Source organism: Branchiostoma belcheri, unplaced genomic scaffold, assembly GCF_001625305.1.
Source record: "Branchiostoma belcheri isolate BF01 breed outbred unplaced genomic scaffold, Haploidv18h27 scaffold10, whole genome shotgun sequence".
Classification (NCBI taxonomy): Eukaryota; Metazoa; Chordata; class Leptocardii; order Amphioxiformes; family Branchiostomatidae; genus Branchiostoma; species Branchiostoma belcheri.
Genome location: NW_017802380.1, coordinates 3,361,204 through 3,386,015, shown reverse-complemented (window position 1 = coordinate 3,386,015; position 24,812 = coordinate 3,361,204). Strand labels below are relative to the sequence as shown.

Below are 24,812 nucleotides of genomic sequence, written 5' to 3'. Positions count from 1 at the left end.
TGCTATGCATTCATGGAAGGGCCCTGTTCCAACCCCTGAAATAGTCCGTTTGTTTTGCCCATGCCCCACGGTTTCTCCTGTTCTTGGTCAATTTGACTTGGCCGTGCTCGGCGGTGATTAATGGCGCTGTGACCTTGGCCCTTGACCTTGACAGGTGTGGATGAGAAAGTAGAACACGCAAACCTACAGTTACAGCACATATACATGTTTGTATATGAAACTGTGATCTTGTCAAGCTTCTTGTGAAATGATAACAATAAGAGTTTGAGGTACAGGATTGCAATTTTCTACAGTTTACAAGCAATCTACAGTGTTATTGCAGATAGGATTAAAAAAAAATTTTCATCAGTTTCTTGATGAGATTGATCTTGAACAGATGTTTTTTTTAATTCTTTCATTGATATCTCGTAATTTCTATAAGGGTGTGTTTGTAAAGTATGTTGAATATGATTCAATGTCTGCCATACTGAACTGTTCAGCAATTTTCTGACAAGTTTTTTACTTATTTTACAGCAGTGAGCACATCTGCTCAGAACTGCGACAACGGGAGCTGCTATCCTGCCACGGGCGACCTCCTGGTGGGGAGAGAAAAGAACCTGACGGCGTCGTCCACCTGCGGCACGCAGAGCCCCTCCCAGTACTGCATAGTTAGCCACTTACAGGACATCACCAAATGCTTTATCTGCGACTCCCGGCAGCCGTATAGAGACTACTACAACGAGAACAGCCACCGGCCCGAGAACATGGTCACCACCTTCACGGAAAACCGCAAGAAGACCTGGTGGCAGTCCGTCAACGGCGTGGAGAGCGTTCACCTTCAGCTCGACCTTGAGGCCGAGTTCCACCTGACCCATTTGATCATGACCTTCAAGACCTTCCGCCCGGCAGCCATGTTGATCGAGAGGTCGTCTGATTTCGGCCGCTCGTGGCAGGTGTACAGGTACTTCGCGTACAACTGTCCCGAGAGCTTTCCCGGCGTCCCCCAGCGTCTGCCTCAGAGGATAGGCGAGGTGGTCTGCATCTCCAGATACTCCCAGGTCGAGCCGTCTACCGAAGGAGAGGTAAGAGCTCTTTATCTGAAAATCATCTGAAGATCTGGGGTGAAAATGGTCAGAACGTTTATACCTGGATGTTTGGAAAGAAAAATTGGCCAATGGCCTGACAAGTAAAATAAATTCACTTCAGGTTTGAGGTTGGAGAATTTGTTGAGCAGAATAATGAAGAAATGCTGCTAACATTTTCCCTCTTCCCCCCATCTTGGTGAATCCTATATGATTCGATCACTGACAATTTCGGTGGCAGAGTTTTTCCTTAGTAAATAATCTTCTCCCTTTAACTCTATAAAACTTATATAAATTTTGTGCTAAATGGCTACCTTAGCAGGCCGAAGGTTAAGAATCACTCCGCAGACTTTTCTTGCCTGCAGGGAACGTGTCATAGAAACTTTCCGTCCCACTGCAATTCCCACACAGAGAGCCTTTCTCACGACATTCCTGACACCCACACGCATTGCACAGGTGATTTGGTTAAAACAGAACGCACGAAACACGCCGTAAATGGAGGGCGACCATCCGCGCCCCGTGTGCGCTGAACTTGGCTGAAAGTATCAGCTCAAGAATTTTAAGGGAGATGAGAGATGGAAGAGGAGCCACGAGAGGAACTTTACGGGCCGTGCTGTGAAACTTTTGTTCAGGTGTTCTGGTACCACTGTGTTATAGAAAATTGCACCTGTTCAGTCCCTAAAGTGCTAATTGCATGCATGTAGTCTACAGCTGTTACCAACACTCGCATCTAGCATGCATTCCTCTAACACACATAATGCGGCTTAAAGATAGGGAGTTTTTAAATAAGTGCAAAGACTGAAAGGTTTGCTAGTGAGAGTTGGTTGATTCAGTCTTTTCTTCAGACACTGAGCAGGACATCAAGACCTGAATGGACTGTGCACATTGTAGAACCGACTTTCTTTAGGTTTTGTCAAGTGTTGTGACATCTTTGCGCTTTGGCAACACGCACGTTGAATGCGTCTTTTTCTTTCGTGTTTGTATCTTTTCACGAAGCCGGACTTACACCACCAGGGCGCAAAATACGACCTGCGTATTTCTGATGTCACCTAACCTGCACTGGTCTGTGTATTGGGTTTACCGGTATATACAAATCAAATGTAGGTGTATGTGGATTTTTCTTTGCTGTGTTGACTGTTACTACCTACGAAGTATAAAGGAAGTAATGGCAATGCTTTCTGAACAATTTTAGTTTGATCCATACTTTATAAATTCTGTGCAGGTAAAATTTGGAAAAAATGCAGAAAATAGTTTTTAAACCACAGACTCGTGTCATAACCTCTGTCCCTTGTGTTGCTCCTTGTGCTGAATGGTACTAGACCGTACTGTTTGTGTTACAAGTCGGAGAGGGTTATAAGCACCTCTCGGGCTGCAAGGCAAAGAGATGTAAGATGTAGATAACATTTTGTAGAGTCTTTTTTTGAAGCGTAAAGTCAGCACTTGACTCTATATATAGGTCTGCCAATGACAACATTGAAAGTAACAGTATTCTTTTTTTGCACCCAACATCTGCTTGGAGGGTAATAAAGGTGTACCTAAGTTAAACTATTCTTCCACCCAATATCTGCTTGGAGATTGAAAAGGGTGTACCAGTATTAAAGTTAAAAATTAAAAAACTGCAAACATGCATTGGAATTTCAGTTTCCCTCAATAAGCTGTCTTTTCTGGCTGGGAAAAGTGCAGCATACTCCCAATTGGGTGGTACCAACCCTACCTTTCATTGGGAGGCAGTGGAAGGGGTTAGAAGTCAAACAAACCCAGTTTCTTTTGGAAACAACATGCGGACTAATGATCCCAGTGTCAAGAGAGGCTGTCTATACATCAGTATCCAGTTCACATGCACGAGAGGTTGAAGTTGTAGGTTGTGTGATATATCATAGTCATACAGCCCAGGATTAGGTCTGTTGTGTGTCCCCGTGCCAGATGTAATCGGGAGGGAAGTGGATAGTCTGTCTTGGTGTGATAAAGACGGGGACTGTGGAAGTGTTTGTGGGTCGGCTGATCCGGCATCTGGTTCCTTTCTATGGGAGTTTTGGGCTTCATGTTCAAGTACAGAAGACATTAAGCTGTGTGTTTTTACACCACACACACACAGTGCCAGGGCTCAAAATACTTTTTTCTGCATACCTGAACTGATGCAGGTAACATTGAAAATCACCTGCACCAGACAAATTAATTCTACCTGCACTACTCAGAATTTAGGAAGTATGGATCATACTAAAAATTGTTAGAAACTATAGCCATTACTATACTTCATATAATTGGTGACAGTCAATGCAGCAAATAAAAATCCAAGTACACCTACATGTATAGATAAACCCACTACATGGCAAATCAGTACAGGTTAGGAACAGGTAGACATCAGAAATACCTGTCCTGCACAGCTCCAATTTTACCTGCACCCAGTATTTTGAGCCCTGACATCACACACACACACACACACACACAGTGTAGTGTGTAGTTATCAGGTTTGCCATCTCTGATTCCCCACACTTGGTGGTCTGTGCTGTTACAACTTACAGAGTCAAGGAGGAAAGTCTTAATACTGTAAATCTGTAAATTTTTGCAGTAGCTATATTTTAATGATGACCTCTCCACCTTGAATATGCACTCCCAATGTATTATTTACTTAAGAATTGTTTTAACCGTGAATTTAAAACACTGCAAGATTTTTTCCTCATACTGTGAAATAAAAGCAATGTATAGAGCATACTGTAGTTCGAGAGTGTGCATTCAGGGGGCCATAGAGGGGTGTTCCATTTCATCTACTTTTCTCCAACCTTAGGTCATCCCCACATACTGAAACATGTGCCTTCCTCCACACACACACACAGTGGGAGTAATATTTCAATATTCAAATGACTTGTCCTGATATCTATCTCATATACCACTTTTTGAGACATGCAGAAGATGGAATTGATAACAGCTGACAAGGTGAACATATTGATGATCCCATAATCATGGTAATCACATACTAAATCTGTAAAAGAAAAGTGTTTGAGTCCAACATTGAATGTTTGGAGAAACCTGAATTCCGTAAAAATATGATTCCTAGAATCTAATTTTAATTATATTATTTCTTTCTTAGTAGATTGTCCTTTACACAAGTGGGTTTATTCAAGGAGATTTCAAACTTTTCTTGCAGCATATGTTTTGAGAAAATTACCATGTGTAGATCAGATTGCTTACAGGGTATTGTTCGTTAATTGGTCGTCCCATCAGCCTCTTGCTGAGTAGATAAGGAGGTGGATTAACCAGTTAAACCACGGCATTAATCACCCGGGTGTCCCAGCATGCCTCTGGCGTGGCTCCAGATTAGCCAGGTGGACGGCCTTCCCTTGCAGAAAACTAGGACAGGCGCGTTTGTGCTTTCTGTCGTAAATAACATGCATGCTTTTGTTTTCACGCATGGACGCCGATGCGAAAAATACGTGTCGAGCCTATAAACAGTATAAGAATTCCCGAATTTGTGTCTATTGATCAGTGATGCAATACAATTAAACTTCTCCCATTTGTCTGTTTCCAATAAAAAGCAAGCAAATCGACATTTAGGAGAAGATCTATGCTGCATTTCCACAGTTTACCTAACTTGTATCCACCAACCCCACCCCCCTCTGCCAAATAACATGGCGTCAGTTACATCTAGAACAGCCAGTTGAATAATGGAAAAGTCAAGGAAATTTAAAAGGTAGCCTCAGGCAACGAAGGAAGGATTCCCTATGCAGGCATTCCTGTCGAATAAAATTCCCACATAGCTGGAAAGTCCAAGCAACTGTTTTCATTGCAGAACTTTTTCTTGCCTTGCATGGGGCTTTCCTTTGGAACTCTAGGAATTTTGCATTTGCAATGCGTAAAAATTGTGATGGCAGGTTTTGATATTGTAGAAGATGCTGAAAGAATTTGAAGTAAAGTTTCCTGAAATAGGATGTGAAAAAAACGATTAATGGAAAGTTTGTTGCATCATTTTTGTTATCCGCATCAAAAAGCTCAAACATTTTCACTAAATCGCTATCTGACACACATTTTTACAGACTGTAGTTTATGGGAAGTCATGCCCGTAGCCAGGATTTTGAATGGGGGGGTTCGTCCCACTGCTTGAGGGAACCTCGAGCGCCGTAGGCGTGAGGCGAGCGCCGAAGGCGCGAGGTTCCTAGGGGGGTCCGGGGGCATGCTCCCCCGGAAAATTTTGAAAAATGAACCTTCTAAAATGGCATTTCGTGCATTTTTGAGAGGATTTCCAAGAAAAAATCAGAGTTAACTTTTTATTCAATGACAAATGGAGCAGTTTTTCTACGATTCCAGTCCATCTTTTCAAGAAAAATCTTGGACCTTTACATAAAATGTGGATCAAAAAGTGGACCTTTACATAAAATGTGGACCAAAAAGTGGACCTTAACATAAAAAGGGGACCAAAAAGTGGACCTTTGAGCCTTGTGGGGGGTTCGTCCGAACCCCCCTGGCTACGGGCATGGAAGTGGTGGTTGGATTTTCCAACTGCTCTTTTAATGGAGTTAAGGTTAGAGTGACAATGACAGGTGCATATTTTAGGTTTCACCCCGATGGCACTACCAGGGCAGAAGTGCCCATAACGGAAAACTTGGGCTTGTAGTGGGGGAACATGTATGTGGAAAAATTGCCATGTACAGGAAGTATAGAATGTTATTTAGTGAACAAACACTCTGATATTCTGATGCTCTTTAAATGTGAGACAGTTGTGGTGTAAACAGATATTCTGAAACGTCAAAAAATGTCACTCCAGCGTTCATAGGTCGAGAGCTGTTTGTGTTTCGAACTGATCTTTCCGTTTGCTGGACATAATCTACCCGTGCGAGGGGCCAAATAACTGATCTGTGTGACATTGAGAGTAAGTTCCACCCATTCCAGAAGCGTCTGCTGGTAGACTGTACATGCACTCACATAAAGCAGATATTGGATGTCATATTTCTATAAACAAACTGACTACCTCCCACTGAGACAGGGTAAGATGTATGCAAGGACATCATGTAACATTATGATAGTTGTGCATAGTTAATATGTAAGATAAGTCTGCTTTCATACTTTTGAGAAGAGATAGTTTTAGGAATGAGATGGAATGTTGCTTTATTAAAAAAAATAAAGTGTGAAAAAGATAAGTTGATAGACCAAGAGATGCGAAGTACGATGATTATATTTCAGTCCATACCATATATGGTATGGATGAAATATATTGTGTTCTCTCATGTTTCTTCTTCTCCTCCTGCCAAACAGTCAAAGGGATTCAACTCCGCCATCATTCAGCCAAATGACTTGAAATTTGGCATGGAGGTAGAGTGGGCCAATACCCCCAGGCGTTTTTTTCATTTTTTTGATACATGCCTTTGAAAAATTTTTATGAAGGTTTTTTGGGGCATTTTTCGACAAAAAATGGACTTTTGGATCCTGAGCCCTGGTATTACAACCAAATGATCTGAAATTCGGTATAAGGGTACCTTGAACATGTGTCTACAGAATAGCTGTCACATATTTGGCATACACCACTTGCAAATGACTCATTTAGGGGACTTTAATGGCTATTTCAGACCAAAAAAAGGGCCAAAAGTGCTGTACCCGTTCCACGTTCTATCTAAAGAATGGCCTGTTCCATCTGCTGTTGGCCATGGAACACATGTTCCATTTGCGGGTTACCTGGGGTCACATTGCACGTAAGTCGTGCGCAATGACCCACACATTCAATTTTATGTGCCCAAGACCTTCAAAATGTATCAAATCTCATCATTGTTAGTATTTGCATACCTGTAATAAGATTAGTAAAGCTTTCGAGATCCAAAGTGCCTGTTCTAGCATCTTTGTTCTCAATTACATATAGCTACTATTTAATTCATTTATTTGAGAACCTTTGAAAGTTTTGCACTGAGGTAAGTTTGGAATAGTCCACTTTTGCGTGGGAGGGAGATGGACTGAAATATGCTGTATTTGCTCCCAAGCAAATGTCTGCCTTTCTAGTTAAAATTAAATTTGTTACAGTTTTTCTGTTCAAGGTGTTTTAAGGTAATCCAGACATTGAATTGTCCCTAGTTAAAGCTAGTGTGTATTCAGTGTTTTACACAAGTATTTAGCCTAGTCTGTGACAAGTTTAGGCACCAAGGACTACAGCTCTCAGGTACTGTACACCTAGTCACCATGGAAGACCTATCTTTCTGATCTCTCTTGGAATTCTGTCATTTCCTGCCTTTGTTTTGCGTCCCTTCCGAAGCCATCTCATGGGATGGGTGTTGTGACTAGGCAGGTAGTGTGGAGTACCTCCTGGGATTCTTACACAAGAACAACACATCGTTAACATTAGTGACATGTACATATCAAATCGATTACGGGGAAAATAGATAATTATTCATCATTTAAACTTTTGCAGACTACCTAACCCAATAACCAATGCAAATTTGGTGCCAAATTTTTTTCTACAGCAACAAAAAGCATGAAAAAATACATGGACTAAATGAATATTCAAGAGGTGGTCATTAGTGCATTTAAAAGTGCTATCATAATGCCAGTTTATTAAAGCATATATTATGTAGCCTTTCTCAAGTATAAGACTGAGGGTTTAAAATGCACTAAGATAAAGAATTATTCATGTGGATTGAAGCACAGAGGAACAAGAAGTCAAAAGCATTAGAACCTGCCAATATTATTGGCAACAGTGCTGGTGATTTTTCACAGACTGTCAGTTGCCTTCCTGTAACATAACAGTATCAATAGTCTAGTCATGCACATGTCTAGTGCAGCTTGTGTCTGGCTCTCTACTCAGTCGTAAATTGGATGCCTGAGTATGCCTGTGAATATATATCAACAGGAATAGAGGCTGCCACATAGAATACTACATTTCATAATTTAAGCGTAGATTTGATTAAATGAAGGAAAAATGAGCCTCAGATTTTTGTCTTGAAACATTCTGAATGAAGGAGCTCCAAGATATGTTTTTGACAATTATGAAGAAAATATACAAATTAAAGCTTACTGAAAAGTGCAACACCAGATTTTGCTGACATCTATGTTAATGCATTAGACAAATTTGGTGCTGTAAAGAGTGGAAGGTCACACATTTTTGCCAGGGGGGACTCAAGTCTGTTGATGTACAAAATTGATAAGGAATTCAGTCATCGTAAGTACATGTGCACGTGCCCTTTGACATGACATTTCAAGGTGTTTCAGAAAGAATCTCGGAACAGAACACCTTCAGGCATGTCTGCCTTTATCAGTAGCTGCTGTTTAATCAGATGTAGACTCAGAGTCATGCATAAAGACATCCAAGGCCACACAGGTGTAGCTAGGATGTTTAACATTTGCCCACACCGACGTAGTACACATTGTTAGGCAAGGATGACACCCATTTGAATCTATTTTCATTTTCTGGTACCCTCCTCAGTTCACTTTGTCTTGTACTGTCCCTGGCAAATACAAACTTGCTGACAGAGAAACACAAGGCACTGTTGGTACAGGTGGGCCTGGGTTGTCCAGGCCAAACCTTGTACTGTTTTATTTTGTGATCACAGATAATCTGTTGTGATAGCTTCTTCTTTCAATCAGGCAACATGAATCTGATAACTTGTTTCATGGATTATTTTGCCGTAGAACAAGAATGATACTGAAGCAACTGCTTGCTGTATGCACATACAGCTGAAAGCACGTTTGCACACTCTGCCACAAACCGTCAAATAACTTCCACACACACTCTTTCTGTCTTACCTTGGCAAGTTTTGCAGGTGATATCTTAGCTGCTTTTTTTCTTCTAACCACAGATGACACTGGAGAAAGAATTGACATTACAAATTGTGAAAAATGTCTTACCCTTCAGCCTCCAAAGGTAGCCATTTGGCACCAAACTTGGAATCATATTGGGAGAGGGTTAAGCAACACCTGTTTTTGCGTGTAAAGGTTTTCTATACCTTACCGCGTTACCTTCTTGTACAGAGATACAACATGACAAATTAAGAAGAAAAAAACCTAAAGCTTCCATCCCAAGCATTGTAGGTAGTTTCCTTGTGTGTTCCTAGCTGTACTGTGATCTTACTGTGTTACCCTCTTGCACAGGTCATCTACAGGGTGCTCCCGCCAGCCCTGGAGGTCGTCGACCCCTACAGCCAGGAAGTCCGTGACCTTCTCCGTATAACCAACCTGCGCATCAACTTCACCAAGCTGCACACCCTCGGGGACGAGCTGCTGGACAACCGGCCCAAGATCCGCGAGAAGTACTACTACGCTGTGTACGACATGATCGTCAGGGGAAACTGCTTCTGCTACGGACACGCCGAGACCTGCGAACCCGTCGACGGAGTCACCCCAGTGGAGGGAATGGTAAGTTGGTCCATTGATATTGCTGTAAGAAAGTTTTGTGCATGTGGAAGTGGCACCAATGGCTGCAGATGCAAGGCACTAACAAGACCTACAACTCCTATCTACCACAGAGAAAGAAAAGGTAAAGATAGTCCCATAGCCCACCAGGTATGCATGTACATGTACAATAAAGGTCTTCATTCATCCATCTATTCATTCAGTCATTCATTCATTCCTCCCTTCCTTATTTCCAGGTGCACGGCAAGTGTGCCTGTAAGCACAACACCAAGGGTCTGAACTGCGAGGCCTGCCAGGACTTCTTCAACGACCAACCGTGGAGACCGGCGCGTGGAAGCGACACCAATGCCTGCAAACGTAAGGCTGTTTGTTTCACATAACTAAATAGCCACGCATTCAAGTACCAGAGTTATCAACCAAGGATTGAGGTGTTCAAGAATTCATTCTTTCCTAGAACTATCGCAGAGTGGAACTCACTGTCACCATGTACAGTAGGGGCCTTGTCAATAGATAGCTTTAAACAATGTCTAGAGCTAGAAGTTCAAGGGTTAGGTGTAACAAGTCGATTGGTGTAATATAGCCAGCTGCCGCCGCGCCGCGTGCCTGCGAAGCTGGTGTGTTACGCCGAAAGGCGGCTATACAGATACAGATACAGCAGCCCAGAAGAGAACAAGAAATAACAGAGAAACCACCTTCAGGCATAACTTACCTGTTCTGTACAGTAAGTACAGGCTAGGTAAGACAGGATTGCAGCATTTGAACCACTCAAACCGGAAAGGACTCCTCCCCTATTCTGTTCGATAAGTGCGATAGGATCTTAAACATGCTCATGGTTTGGGTCCCCTCAAACACGTGACCTCCAGCTTTACATCCCTTCCAAGAAGACGTAAAGCCTGAGGGATTGCATACTTCCCAAATTTGTCTGAAATCTCAAAATTCTTGTTCAGAAGTCTCTTGTATATAAACATGATGATATGAGAGTTTTGAAAATCTATACAGTTTCCGAAATAAATGTTTTTTTTTGTGTATGATGACTTGAAATACATTTATCTTTTCCCCAGGTTGTAACTGTAACAGCCACTCCAACAAGTGCCACTTTGACCCAGCGGTGTACGAGCAGACCGGGCGTGTGAGCGGTGGGGTGTGTGACGACTGCCAGCACAACACCATGGGCAGGAACTGTGAGGAGTGCAAACCCTTCTACTACCAGGACCCCAACAAGGACATCCGAGACCCCAACATCTGTCTACGTTAGTATAGTAATAACTTTGTTACAAATCTATGTTCAGGGCTAATTGCAAGTGTAATAAATGTATACTAGGGCTCAAAATGCCACCTCACCTGCATATCCAGGTTAGTGCAGATAAAATTGGAACTGTGCAGGTATTTCTAATATATACCTGTACTAGTCCATGTACTGGGTTTACATTTACATGTAGGTATCTGTGTATTTTTTATTTGCTGCATTGGCTGCTACCACCTATGAAGTATAAAAGACAGTTTTTCAATAATGCAGATAAAATTTGTTACCTATACCAGTGCAGGTATCCAGAAAGAAGTATTTCGAGCCCTGTATAGCAAACAATGATATGGACATAAAGTAAATTGAAAACCAGGCTACTTCTAAAACAGTTACTATTAACCATTATTAGTGTCCAAGTACATTTTTTTCACGACATTTACAGTCACCAGTGCAGAGGTGGTCCCTCTTACTTCCCCAAGGAAGAATACGCTTCTCATGTTCAAGACTTGGATTGAATCCAACTGGTGCCAACTGTTGTTTGAGTGATAAACCGCAAATGCGACATAAACTTGATAAAGACCCCTTTTAAGAGACAGATTGTGAGAGGTAAAAAGAAACCCTGTCGCATGTTTTTGTGCCCACATAAAAGACTAATTGTCGACTAGGATTTCTCAAACTCAACCTATATTTGCTGGAAAATTCTTCATCACTTTCCATAATAACCAATATCTTCCCCAGTTTCCAAAAGCAAAGGTCTACATTTATTTGTACATCCCTAATTTTGTTAAAACAGTGGGTCTCATTTATCACCGGCTCCTCTCACCCTGCAGTCCGGGGACTCCTCAATCCGCGTTCCGTCTTAATTTGATTCCACCCAGTCAAGATGTCAATCCCGCGTATCTTCATCTTGATAAGTGTAGTGAAGGTGTAGTCTAAATTAGCTTCTGTCGGACGGCAATCAAATTTTCCCCTGCCCTGATTAGATTGCACGGAGGAGACGGCAGACACGTAAACGCCCCCCTCCCGCAGCAGACCGTGACCTCCAGATTACCGCCCGGTGATGGACAGTTGCCAGATTCTCACAGTTTTCTCTCCCCAAATCCTTCCTTTCTGCTGAATAAATCTGCCGCCTACAAGTGGCAGTAGACAGTGATGGATATCCCCAATAAACCGTTGCATGCTGAGGATCGATAAAGTGCTGTGTGTCTACTTTATCAGATTAACATCGGCAGCGACCATCTTTGACCTCGGGTGACACTGCAGCATTCTTGCGGCTGATTGGATGATTGAAAGAAATCCCTGTGTTTGGACGCAAAATATAAAACTAGGGTAGAGTGTAGCTTGGCAAGTTAACTTGTAAAGATGTATGTTTACAAGAAAAGGACTATAGTATCTTTAAGACATGCCGGTTGAAGAAGCTAGTTCTAAGGCACGTGGATGAATGTTTAAATCATACAAAGCTGACATTCAGTTCTTTCCAACCAGTTTGTTACATCATGAAACCCTGCCAACCTCCAATTGAAGTTGAAAGATTTTAAATGACAGAATCTGCACAGGGACCCAATAGCTCCTTTCTGCATTACAGCATTTCTCCACAAGTCCTCAATAATTCAGAGCCCAGCAAGCATTACTATCCATTAGCGGTTCTGACAGTATTGCATACTTTGCAGAGCCGATGGTTCAATGTCAGAGCCATGGAAACAATTAGCCCCTAATTTGTTATGGTCGTCTTTGACCACTTGGCAGACAGGGGCCTTTGATGTTGAGATATTCCCAGCACAGTAGGTTACTGGGGGAGGACTACAAGTAATAGCTTGCACATCCCTTCAGCTTGGTATGGATATGCTATATGCTAACAAAAGGAAGGCTTTGTTGATGGTTTTTGACAGATTTTTTCCTCTTGTATCATCTGTAGTGCATTTCAGTCTTGCTGAAAGGTTTTTACTTCAGTATCTAGACATCAATACCCTATGTACAACTTCTTACCCATTTTTGAATTTTTATAAACAGAAACAAGTCATCACAATTCAGTTTCTAGGCTTTAAATTTGATGTTCTTCTGAAACATTTCACATAACATACACACAGACACATAACATAACCAAAAGGACACAGAGAATAAAACACATAATCCACAAAATCAACCATTGCTTAACACATGTTTTCCTTCCACGAACCTTTGCAGCATGTGACTGTGACCCAGACGGAGCTGTGAACGGAGGAGAGTGCGAGAGCCGCACGGACCCCGCCAACAACCTGGTGGCCGGACGCTGCATCTGTAAGCGTAACGTGGACGGCGAGCGCTGCGACCGCTGCCGGGGCGGGTACTGGAACATGCGCGCTGACAACCCCGAGGGATGTGAAGGTACGGAGAGAGATGCTCGCATGTCGAGGAGAATCATTCTGTTGTCTCTGCCTTTTCTGTTTGTTTGTCTTCTGTTTGAATTGAAAATTTAGTTTTCAAATGTTCTGAAATTTTGAGACTCTTTGGATTTGTTCCAAAATTCATGTTTTGCTTACTTAAAATCACACATCAGATTTCTTTTAAATGTTGTAAAATATGCTTGACAAGATTAGGAGAGGAATATTTTGCATTGCTAGCAGATGTCTGGCCTTGAATATTGTTTTGTTTTAAATTCTTAACCGTGAGAAATTGCCAGACTTTTGTCAAGAACATAGTCGTTAGCCATGGGAAAGCTGATATCTGGAAAAAGATACCAGTTGTTCTGAAATCTTAGTTTTCTCTCTGTGGTCGATGCAAGCTGTCAAGTCTTGTTTCTGTGTTTTGTGCTGTTTACGTGTTGTCTTGTTTCATACCATTTGTAAAAGCTTTGTGTCTGTATTGTTGCATCTTGTGTTGTTATGCCATGTTGTGTTGATGTGTTGCATGTTTCTGTCTTGTCCCCTCCGACATTTGACACACAGCGATCCCATCGGTCCCTCATAAGTTGCATGCCGACGTCCCCGACACCAGCAACTGGCTCCGCCAGGGCCAGCCCATGTGGCCCTACGTGCCCGGTCTACGTCAAAACGGTCGTAAGTCGTAAAAAAGGATGGAAAACATTGGTGGCCGGGGCTGCAGAGCATTTAGACACGCACGACTCACAACTACTGGATCTGCCGCAAAAAATAACTGCCACATTTTGCTTCTTCTTTTTTGGTTTGGTTGCACATTGTTCTCACAGGGTGACAAGGTCTTTTGTTTGACATGTGCTCTTCTTTGCTTAATTGTTCTTCTTAACTCTGGTGTTGTATATACTTCAAGGTGTGTGGAAGTGGGCACTAAGGGCAATGTCATATACAGTAATGCATTCAAATCTGATTGAAAGATGTTTCCTGTATACAGGTCACTGCATATGATATTATCTGTAGTGACAAAGACAAATGATGACATCAAATTCTTTTTGGCTATGGTACATTATGTTATATTATGTACATTATAAATCTGTTTCTATTCAATTGAAATGTTCATTTGAAAGGGTTTTGTCACGGGTTGAAATCGAAACCCATGAAAGAATGAACAACAAGCTCACAAACTAGACTCCAAATTATCCGCGGATCAATAGAGAAGAAAGCTGCCAACTTTTTAACACCTTGAAATTTGCTGAGCAGCCTAGATAGTCGGAGTTTATTGCCATGGTAACCACATTCCACACGCCTGGTGCCCGGAGCAGATCGCTAACCCAATTGCTGGTTCACAGGTGTAGCAGAGTGGTGGGGGAAGGCCGGCCGGCCAGTCTGGACACTTCAAAGGGCTGGGGTGGCTTTAGGTGTCGCAAGGAGCCTTTTAATTAATGCCACTTACCCTGACCTCTGTATGCTGACCTTTGCCCTGATGTTACGGGTTCAAGGATTGAAATAAATATGTTTTTTCTGCATATACCTGCACAGGTGCAGGTAACATTGGAAATTACCTGCACCAGAAAAAACTTACCTGCACTACTCAGAATTTAGGAAGTATGGAGCATGTTAAAATCTGTTTCCCGGAACTATTATTTCTTTTGCACTTCATTCAAAATGTTGGTTATACCAGTCGATACACAAATAAAAATTCTCATTCCTATATGAACCCAGGTAGGTACCTATATGAACCCAGTACAATTTAAGCTGTAGGTAAACATAAAAAATACCTGCAGAGCCCCAATTTTACCTGCACTAACCTGCACATGCAGGTGGGATTTCCAGCCCAGGGATCAGACAGATCACCGTTGTTGCAGAGTACTCCTAATCATAGGCTGTCCACACGGGCGTGTGCAGTGGGTCAAAATTGATAGGAGGGCCGGGGGTGGAATGACAAAATTGCAAGGTCTGGACCCTGGGAGAGGATGTGAGTTGTCAACTGTTTTTAGGTCCCAGGCCCACTGAAGGCTGGGGAGGCAGAAAGCTGCCTGGAATGCAGACACCCATCATTTAAGGTGTTGGCTAAACCCACCGAAAGGTGCTGGGAAAATTTATACCTGGTGAAAAAAACACAATCTTTTCACAAGTTGTAAAACTGATGACAGGCTCTGGTTTTCAAAAATCCAGTTTTTAAACACCCCTACCTACCACAATAGGTAAAGTTAAGTGTCTCAGTGTCCTGTTTAAAAGAGAGCCATTTCGCCAGCCTTTCTTCTCCACCGAAGTGGATATGTTGTAGCAGTGCCGAGCTGAACCCACAACACTCTGGGTCAGTGTTAACAATGGGATGAATACAGGAGGTGTGTTGTCCAAGCACGGGTGCCCCTCTTTTAATGGAGTACAGGCTCTCTAAAGTACAAAACATGAAAATGTTGGAGCAAGAGAAAGTGACTTCCCTATTTCCGCTTCTGGATTCATTCATAGCTTGATGTGTTTGTAGGCAAATATTCCCTTCCGACCAAAGCTCATACTGATCTTTGAGGCTTTGTACTAGTCTTCTTTCTTGTTAAATACTTAGCTGGAATGGTGGACAGTTCAGTTGAAAAAGGTAGATAGGATTTGTTAAGACATGGTCGAAATGTTCTCGCACACGAGAGAAGAACATATGTCGTGTTCTGTCCTTTTGCCTGAAGGCATGTAGGAAGTAACCCCCCCCCCCTTTCAAGGCTACCTCACAACCTCTGTCCCAAGATCAGGGGCCCCGCTCAAGGTCGAGTCAGCATACATCGGTCGGTGCTTGTTAGTCAAAGGGCTCCCTGCAGTACCCGTCAACCCTAATTCCTACGTTGTGGTTGAAGGAAAGAAGGTGTTACTGACAAAGGAATGGACCAGGAAGGATTAGTTCATACTGTGTGAACATGAAGGAAAAATTAATCCAGGCAAAAATGAAAGATACATGAATCCAAGAAAGTTGGTGAAGTGCAATACAGAAGAAAAAAGATAATAGAAAAATTGGTGAAACTACAAAGCTGAAAGAAACTGCAAAACTAAAAGAAAAGTTTACACACGAATCACAAAAAATACTTCCTGGCCCATTGCTTCTGTTTAAATCTCTCTGATTGGTCATCAGATCTGTACCCGTTGGTACATGGACAGTTGTGTCATTTGTTAGTAACTGTGTGTGTGTTTATCTCTCTCAAAGCCTGCCAGTGCAACCCCATTGGAACATCTCGTGACCAGACCTGTGACCCGCGGACCGGAGACTGCATCTGCAAGCGTCACGTCACCGGCAAGAACTGCGACCGCTGCGTGGTATGTTGTTAGTGGAACTGAAATATGCACACGAAATGGCATATTTGGGAGGGGGGTAGTAGTAATCACACGTAGAACTTCTACGAACTTCTACGAAGTTCTAGGATTGTTATGACTTATCTACTTGTATGTACTTGTATCTGTAAGATAGTAGTGTAACGAAGTTGTGAATATTGGTTATATGAATTAAGTTTAATGGTTATATAACAACTGTATCAGACATCATCCTAAATGTATACTAGTAATTATATATCCACCACCACCACAGCCTGGGTTCTTCGGCCTGAGTGACATCGAGGAAGGTTGCCGCCCGTGCGACTGTGATCCGGGCGGTGCGATCGACAGCCAGTGTAACCAGCTGGATGGGCAGTGCAAGTGCCGCCCCCACATGACCGGCCGTCGCTGTGACGAGGTCCAGCCAGGATTCTACGCCATCAACCTCGACAACTACAAGTACGAGGCGGAGGATGCTCTGCCCAATGGAGTGAGTTGGTCACATTATTCGTAGGCGCAGATCCGAAAATATAATTTCTCACTTCATGACAAATAATCTGTGCGTCAACTCAAGAGAATTGACTCACCGGAACTTTTGACCAAATCTCTCACCCAATTCATATATGCTACCGTTACTAATGTTTTTCCATCCCCTTGTTGATGTACAGGAGGCTATGATTGACATGCGTCAGTGCGTGCCCGGCGCCACACGGACCTGGACCGGTCCCGGGTTCCGCTCCATGCGGGAGGGCAGCAGCCTGGAGTTCACCATCAACAACATCCCCATGTCCATGGAGTACGACGTGGTGATCCGCTACGAGCCGCAGCTGCCAGACTCCTGGGACGAGGTCGGCATCACGCTCACACGACCCGGCGTCATCGAGACCAGCAGCATCTGTGGCAACACCATCCCTCAGGACGACATCCTCAGCACCTCCCTGCCTCCGGGAAGCAGGTACCTGATGGCTTGTATATTATCTGCTTTTTTTGGGCCAAAACCTACACCAGTTCTCATGTTTGGGTGCCATGCTTGGTACTCATTTTGAGGGATAGGTTCATCCTTGCCCCTAACCTCGAAATTTAGTGCACAGCAAAAAGTTTTGGGTTGTACAACATGCCATAGAGAAGAATATCATCAAAGTACACTCAAATCTGAGTCTCTTCCTAAAGCTGAAGAGATTGACATATCATGTAACACATGCGGTTGTTGTTGCAGGTATCGTGTGATGGCTACGCCCTTCTGTCTGGAGGAGATGAAGGAGTACACCATCAAGGTGGAGTTCCGCTCCTACCAGAGCGGCCGCACCAACCCACAGGCAACCATTCTCTTCGACTCGGTAAGGCGCTTCCTATCATGGAGTCTTGTTGTGTTCATGACTACTAAGGGTACAGTTTTAGCAGTGTTTGGTTGACTGAATAAGGGGTTTGATTAGAAAAATAGACTTTGCATCAGGCCCCTAGCAGCTTTATTGGAACTGCAGGGGCCAATTTTCACTTGAATCTCTAGAAGGAAGGTTACGGACATCAATGGCCGAAGCCTCCTTGTGTAACCTTATACATTTTTTCCAATGTTAGCTTGAACGTGAATAATTTTAAAAGGTGTTGGTATTGATAGAACTATCAACCATGGATCATGCTATTACTGTATTTCATGACTGACCTCCCTCTGTCCCTCCAGCTTGTGCTCGTACCGAGGTACACCAGCGTGCCCATCTTCCAAGGCCAGGAGGGACAGTCACGTCGGGACGAGTTCGAGCGCTATCGCTGCCAGGAGAACTACCTGCCTGTGCTGAAGCCCCAGATCCCACCCATCTGCAAGAGCATGGTGCGGAGCATCTCCGCCATCATGCACAATGGAGGCATGCGTAAGTCACTCTGAATACTGTATCTTGAAAATTCCCCAGTGTTGATAGAAGTCATTATGAAGTAAGTTTGAACTGTAGCTTCCAACACAAGCAAATGGACGAACCCAAATTATTTTGACTATACAACTGTAGTCTTTGTCAAGGAATGAGCAATCTACCACTTCTGTGTGGGCAACATAAAGTTTTTGCAGCCCCTGATTCACTGTCAACCTAGTCATGTGTGTCATCTACGAAACATGATGCCACACAAGTGGTGGATTGCTGAATCCTTGACAAAGACTCAAGTTATACAGTCAAAAATATGGGTAAGTCTAATTTCCTGTGTTGGAAATTACAGTTCAAACTTGCTTCATACACTCTAAATACCGTTGTCACTTACAAACTATGCAGTAATTGTCAGTCCAAGTCAATGATGTCATTAACCAAGGAATTGCATTGGATGGATTTTGAAGGTATACTAGACATGGTTTTTGCTTCATTGCGAACAGCATGCCAAAAGTAGTAGTCAGTGCCTGAGAAAACATTGATGTTCTGCTATGCAGCATGAAGTAAATAGTGATGTTGTATGGACCAGTGTATGAAGAAAATAAATGTTCAACTGTGCTTTTTAAGATCAGGATTTCTGTTAATAGAATATAGACATGTTTAGATTTGTCAGGAGTAATTTTTTTTTCATAGTATGCTAGAACCGTGTGCATGAGTTTTTTGGCATTGTGCAGTTGGATGTCTTGTTAATTGAATGATCTCTTTTTTTCTGTGTGTGTGATTTGTGTTTTCAACAATTACCTTCATGCTCATTGAAGGAACCCGTAAGTATTATTAGGCAATCCCTCAATTTCACAGGCCTCATAAATCAGAAAAGAAATGTTTTCTCTGTAAACTAAGACTTGAAAGTGCATTTGGATGTAAATTATGCTGAATTTGAAATTCAAGTTGACCCAAAATATTCTTATTTTGAGATAACAATCTGTAGATGTTCTTTATCATCATCATGAGAAGTCAACTCAGGAAGCTGTATGGATCCTGATGTTGATTCGTAAAGGGAATTGACACTTGAGTCTCTTGAAAAGCTTTATAAGTTGTTCCAATTCTTCTACATTGAAAGATTGACTAAAACAAAATGTCCCATCTTTCTGATTTATGTGGCCTTTCCTATGTTTCACTTTTTCTTTTTGCATTTTCCCTTTTTTGATTTGTAGTACAATCTGCCACTTCCTTTTTCCTTGGATTTCACGTACCTGTAGGGCTGTTTTTCTGATTTGCCAATTCCCAGAGACATAGTCAACTTCCCAGTTGAAAAGTCTGTCTCAAAAGGTCTCTACAAGTACATGCGACCTAAAAACCCTCATGGAATCAGAACTTTTGCACTATCGTAGTTCATTGGTGTCAAACGCTCCAAGATATTGGAGTTTTGATGCCTTCCACTATCATGATGCACAATTTTCCACAATCCTTTTCTATCCTGTGCTTGAACTCTTTGCAATGCAAACTTTTGATGACAGACTCTTTATGAATAACTGGAGTTTGGCTCATGTCTGAGAAACTTGTCGTGGTGTTGACGACGTTATTCTCTACCCCACCAGCGTGTAACTGTGACATCAACGGCGCTGAGAGCACGGTCTGTGACCCCGAGGGAGGTCAGTGTCCCTGCAGGAACAACGTGATTGGTCGGCGCTGCGACATGTGCTGCCCTGCGACCTTTGGCCTTGGCCCACAGGGATGTAGAGGTGAGGATGTGTCTTGGACACCTTCTTGTGAGCTGGATAATTTACACATGACTTTTCAGTTTGTTAGCCCTTGTGAATGAAGTGGAGCACTAAAACATCTACTCGTGTTGATTTTTTTTGTCAAAGTAGAATGTAGTCAAACCTGCCCAAGCGACCACCTCTTCAAGCTGGTCATCTGACAACCTCCTTTCCCTGGTCCAGATTTTTTGGCTTCTGAGTCAGTAACTTGACACACACAGTTGTCCACACTTCACGCATTGGCAGTTTGTTGTCAGAATTGCTGCTCCTGAATGAAAGACTTGAAATGACACATATCTTCCCACCCTCAGCTTGTGACTGTGACGCCAGCGGCTCCCGTGACCTGTTCTGTAACCCCAGCAACGGGCAGTGCCTGTGCAACCCCGGCGCATACGGCCGCCGCTGTAACCGCTGCCAGGACAACTTCTGGAACTTCCCCAACTGCCAGCGCTGCAACTGTAACGGGCACGCCGACCGCTGCGACTCCGTCTCCGGCTCCTGTATCGACTGTCGGGACAACACGGCCGGCCAGTTCTGTCAGACGTAAGCGTACAGATTTATCTATCTATTTATTTCGTCTAAAGACGGTTGACTGGCTTGCATCTTCAGCTTGCAAAAGCTGATTTCTGAGGGGGCAACGAATGCATCGTACAAATGAAGCCTAAAAGGACCTGTTCCAATTGCAAAAAATTTTAAAATGCTGTGCTGATTTCCTTTCCAGCTAAATTGTATAAGTATACAACAAAACTATTGTGCTAGTAATTTTGTTAAAATGAAATGTGTACAAATGAAGCCTAAAAGGACAACTACAAACAATAAAACACCAAAATGCAGTGAATATGATGATGATGATTTAAAACACTAAAATGCAGTGAACATGATGATGATTTAGAATGTGTTGTTTCCCTCTCCAGCTGTAAGGATGGTTACTATGGCGACCCGCGGCTGCAGCCGGGCGGTTCTCAGCCGTGCCGGGAGTGCATGTGCCCCGGCGGCATCAGCAGTGGCCGGCAGTTTGCTGACCGGTGCTACCAGGACCCGCGCAGCCAGGCCGTCATCTGTAACTGTAACGAGGGATACACCGGTCAGACTTCATCATATGCTATTATCAAACAAGTTTGAACTGAAACATCCAACACAAGAAATTGGACTAACCCAAATTTTTGACTGTACAACTCCAGTCTTTGTCAAGGAATGAGCAATCCACCGCTTCTCCACAGACTCCACATACTCTACTATTTTTTTTTAAACAACAAGAATATGCAAAAATGTGTAGACCTTGTCTACAAAGTTTCCTACAGACTTTGTGCTCTGCTGTTTTCTTTTGTTGGGTGAGGTCTTGGTGTAAAAGAAAGATGTGTTTGGAGCATCTTTAAAAATTGTCACATCAGGAATTTTGACGTGTTACCAAATTTTGAATAACTTCCCAATTACTTACTTGTAGTATCATCCTTGGCCCACACCTCAAATGTTAATAATTATAATGTTATACATGTACTATGACTTAGAAAAATCATCTGTTTTGAACTGCAGCTGAAATTTTTTTTGTTGTTGTTCATGTTTACCTCAGGACCTAGATGTGACAGCTGCGCACCTGGTTTCTATGGCAACCCGGAGGTACCTGGCGGCAGCTGCCGCAGGTGCGAGTGTAACAACAACATCGACATGACGGACTCCACCGCGTGTGACAGCCGCACCGGAGAGTGCCGCAAGTGTCTGTACAACACGGAGGGACCTCGCTGTGACCGCTGCCAGGCGGGCTACTACGGAACCGCCACAAACCAGGACTGCAAGCGTAAGTCCCACTGGCATTCAGGCCTCCTGTTACGTGGTCACAGATGTCAGTTTTGGTTTGTGTCTAAACCACGCAAAATGGCTGTGTGTAAGAATAACGAGTTAATGCAGTCTGCTTAAGCATAACAGCTAGTTTTTTTTCCAGAGTTCGTTCCAGTATGTACATGTAAATGATGTGGTGTGAAGGGAGGGAAAGCTTATCCCCCTTCTCCCTGAAGTCAACCCCCCTCCCAACCTACCAAAGCTCCCCAACACCCCAACTTCCCTTCGGTTGTTGAAAAAGACGTTCCGGGTACTAAAGTGTATTTTCTACCCTCCTGCTGTACCCAAAGGTTTTGCTGTAATGGTGAGAATGGCCAAAAAATAACTGTACCCACTCTTTTCCCTCATACCATCCCCTACTACTGACACAACCCTCCATTTGGTTCTGTTCTATTTTTCTATCATCACTGGTGAAGAAAGGTTTGTCCTGGTCTGAAATCACGATTCCCGAGGTGTTTGGGGCCAATTTCATGTGGTGCTCCCTGGTTAGTTACATCTTCCTTCTAAAAAAACTCTTTGCTGTTTGCTTCTGTGCTGGACTGCCCTAACTGTCCAACCATCCCGTGGTGTGGCTCTTCAACCCCACAGCATGCATGCCTTTTCTTCACACCAAACTTAGTAAGCACACATGATGTAGACGTGCTTGTAATACAGTCATTTGCACTAGTGCATCAGTTGTACCAGAAAACGTGTAGTGTTAGCAACTCTGACTGTGGCTGTAGTAGTACTACTCGTAGTACTCTGCTTCCCTTGCACTTCTTCATGTGTTCTCCACTCTACAGCTGTCAGTTTCCAGGTCTTGAAAAATTCCCTCAGCTATGAGGAGGCAGGCCTAAACAAACAGCTCCGAAAGCGCAGGGAAACCACAGATTTGTACGGTCAGTACAACCAGCTGACGAGAGGGGCGCTCGGTTACCCGTTCGCCAGGCCTCGGGTCCCCCTCTCCAGGCCACGAGCCCCCCTGTCCAGGCCACAAGTACCCCCCAGGCCCGAAGGCCCCACCACGAGACAGCAACCTAGTAAGTGCTGTACCGGTCAAGGCGGAGGCGGTGGTTATGAAAGGGAGGAAATGCTTCAAAGGGCTCCCCGGCTAAGCCTCCTATAAATATATATAATATATAACCCAACAGCATGGAGCATTGTCCAACTGCTGCTCGGACCAAAGGTTCTGACGTAACAGGGCTTGCTCTTAACGTTCCCATAACATGCGGACGGAACATGCTATTCCTCATCTACACAACTGGACGTGGTTTGCTTGTGGGTGGTTTGCCTCTTGAACTGAAGGTGCACTGCATGAGAAAAACTGCACTACGAACCTCTCCTACAGATCATTCTCCACATGTCATGACTGGTTCATTTCTGCTGCAGACAGGTATCCTTCTGCATTGCTCAGCATCAGACAATGTTTCAGTCTTGGTGACAGGGTACTAAACATACATTTAGTTGGCAGCTGGTTCACTAATCTTGGTTACTCTCAAATGCTTCCAGGGATCGAAATTGTCAACAAGCACAGATGGTCAAAAATGCTTTTTGATGAACTTCATTCTTTTTTTTTCTTTTCAAATTTTATTTTACTGAGTGATGATAGTAATTTTGATTTTGACCATTTTTTACACACAACTCATTTTTGCCCCCCAATCTCCCATATGGGAGTAAAATCCACCCTTGCAAACCCTTTGCAATGCTTGTCTTCCCTGTTAATTTCCCTCCCTGGATGTGCCAAGTGTTTAGGGGCTAAGCTTTGTGGGTGGCAGTTAATTTTCTGTCTGAAGCGAGACAGGACATGACGACAAGTTTCACACTGGTATGGCCACTCAAGCATGATTTCATGGACAACATGTAGTTTGGGCATCTTTCGAAGAAAAAGGAAATGACACTTTTTAGTTTATTTCTAAGCTTATTCATAAGAAGTTCAATAGCTTCTCATGAATAAATAAAGGTTCAAACAAACAAATTTAACCAGTGCGCAGTGATCTCAGCAAGACTTGTTCTTGGCAACAAGTTGCGCAAAGAGAGGATGCCCTGAAACCTTCATAAACTATCAAACAACAAAACCGAAAACCAGCACATTTTTTGTCAAAAGCCAGTTTCATTCATCACACTTTTAGTTTTACACAAGATTTACCAGACAGTGTTCTCCATGAAAGGAAGTTTCTGTGGCCAGAACCACTTGTAACTTGTTGTCGTGTCAGCAGGAAAATGGTGTCAAAAGTGCTGGAAAGCAGGTTCTCATGCTGCTGTATGGGTGGCACTGTCACGCAATTAATCAGCAAAATGCTCCCATCATTTGCAACCAGCAAAATGCAAATAAAAAGTTATCCCTAGTCAGCTTGAGTAACTCCCCACCAAACCAGTTGAATGCTTTGCAGTCCCAACCCTAAGACCCAATAGAAGCTAACTGTTTATCCAAGAAAAAAAGTTTATCCAACAAATTCCTTGCAGACTTCCCTACTGCTTTGCTTTTTTCTGCTTGACTGCATCATATGCTCAATCATCCCATCTATTGATTCATTTTCATTCATTCATCCATCCATTCATTCATTCATTTGTTCGTTCATTCATTCATTTGTGATTTTATTGTAAGCGACATCACAAGTCGACAATTTCATGTCTTGGTATTGCGTAAGACAAGCTTTCCTGCCTCTGTGGTGGACATGTTGTCCTGCCGTGGGACAGGATGTCGATGTACGTTTGAGAGCTGCATTTGCACACGTGACGCCACGACCAAGTATCCATGCTTGCCAGGGATTGTACACATGGTGGCTGTGATGACACTGTCACAGTGGACATTCATAAGGGTGGCATGTTGTCCTATTATAATCTAACAACTCCCAAGTTGTTGAAGACAATGGTGTGTTAGTAATGATATCTATGTGATGGTGGTGACATACATTATAGCATGATGGGTACACAGGTCACTACAGGCTGTGCTTTAACAGCGGCCAAACTGTGGTGTGATGGAAGCTTTTCTGCTGTGAATGTTGTTGAATGTGAATGTCTTTTCTGTTACGGTATTTGTTTTGTGTTATTGGAAACCAACCAGGATGGAGCCTTGACGAGAACAGTGCATGCTCATAACTTTCCTTTTTTTT

At 43.1% G+C, this 24,812-nt stretch overlaps 1 protein-coding gene across 1 annotated transcript in view; it reads left to right on the top strand.

Annotated features, from left to right (window-relative positions):
* Window positions 1–24,812, top strand: part of LOC109469885 (laminin subunit beta-1-like) — a 51,643-nt gene that overhangs the window by 16,269 nt on the left and 10,562 nt on the right. The window contains 14 exon segments of the mRNA XM_019768645.1: window positions 514–1,061; window positions 9,126–9,389; window positions 9,623–9,743; window positions 10,448–10,636; window positions 12,814–12,993; window positions 16,171–16,280; window positions 16,549–16,764; window positions 16,943–17,229; window positions 17,491–17,611; window positions 17,953–18,139; window positions 19,723–19,866; window positions 20,196–20,427; window positions 20,799–20,968; window positions 21,455–21,679. Coding sequence (XP_019624204.1) covers window positions 514–1,061; window positions 9,126–9,389; window positions 9,623–9,743; window positions 10,448–10,636; window positions 12,814–12,993; window positions 16,171–16,280; window positions 16,549–16,764; window positions 16,943–17,229; window positions 17,491–17,611; window positions 17,953–18,139; window positions 19,723–19,866; window positions 20,196–20,427; window positions 20,799–20,968; window positions 21,455–21,679 — 2,994 coding nt within the window.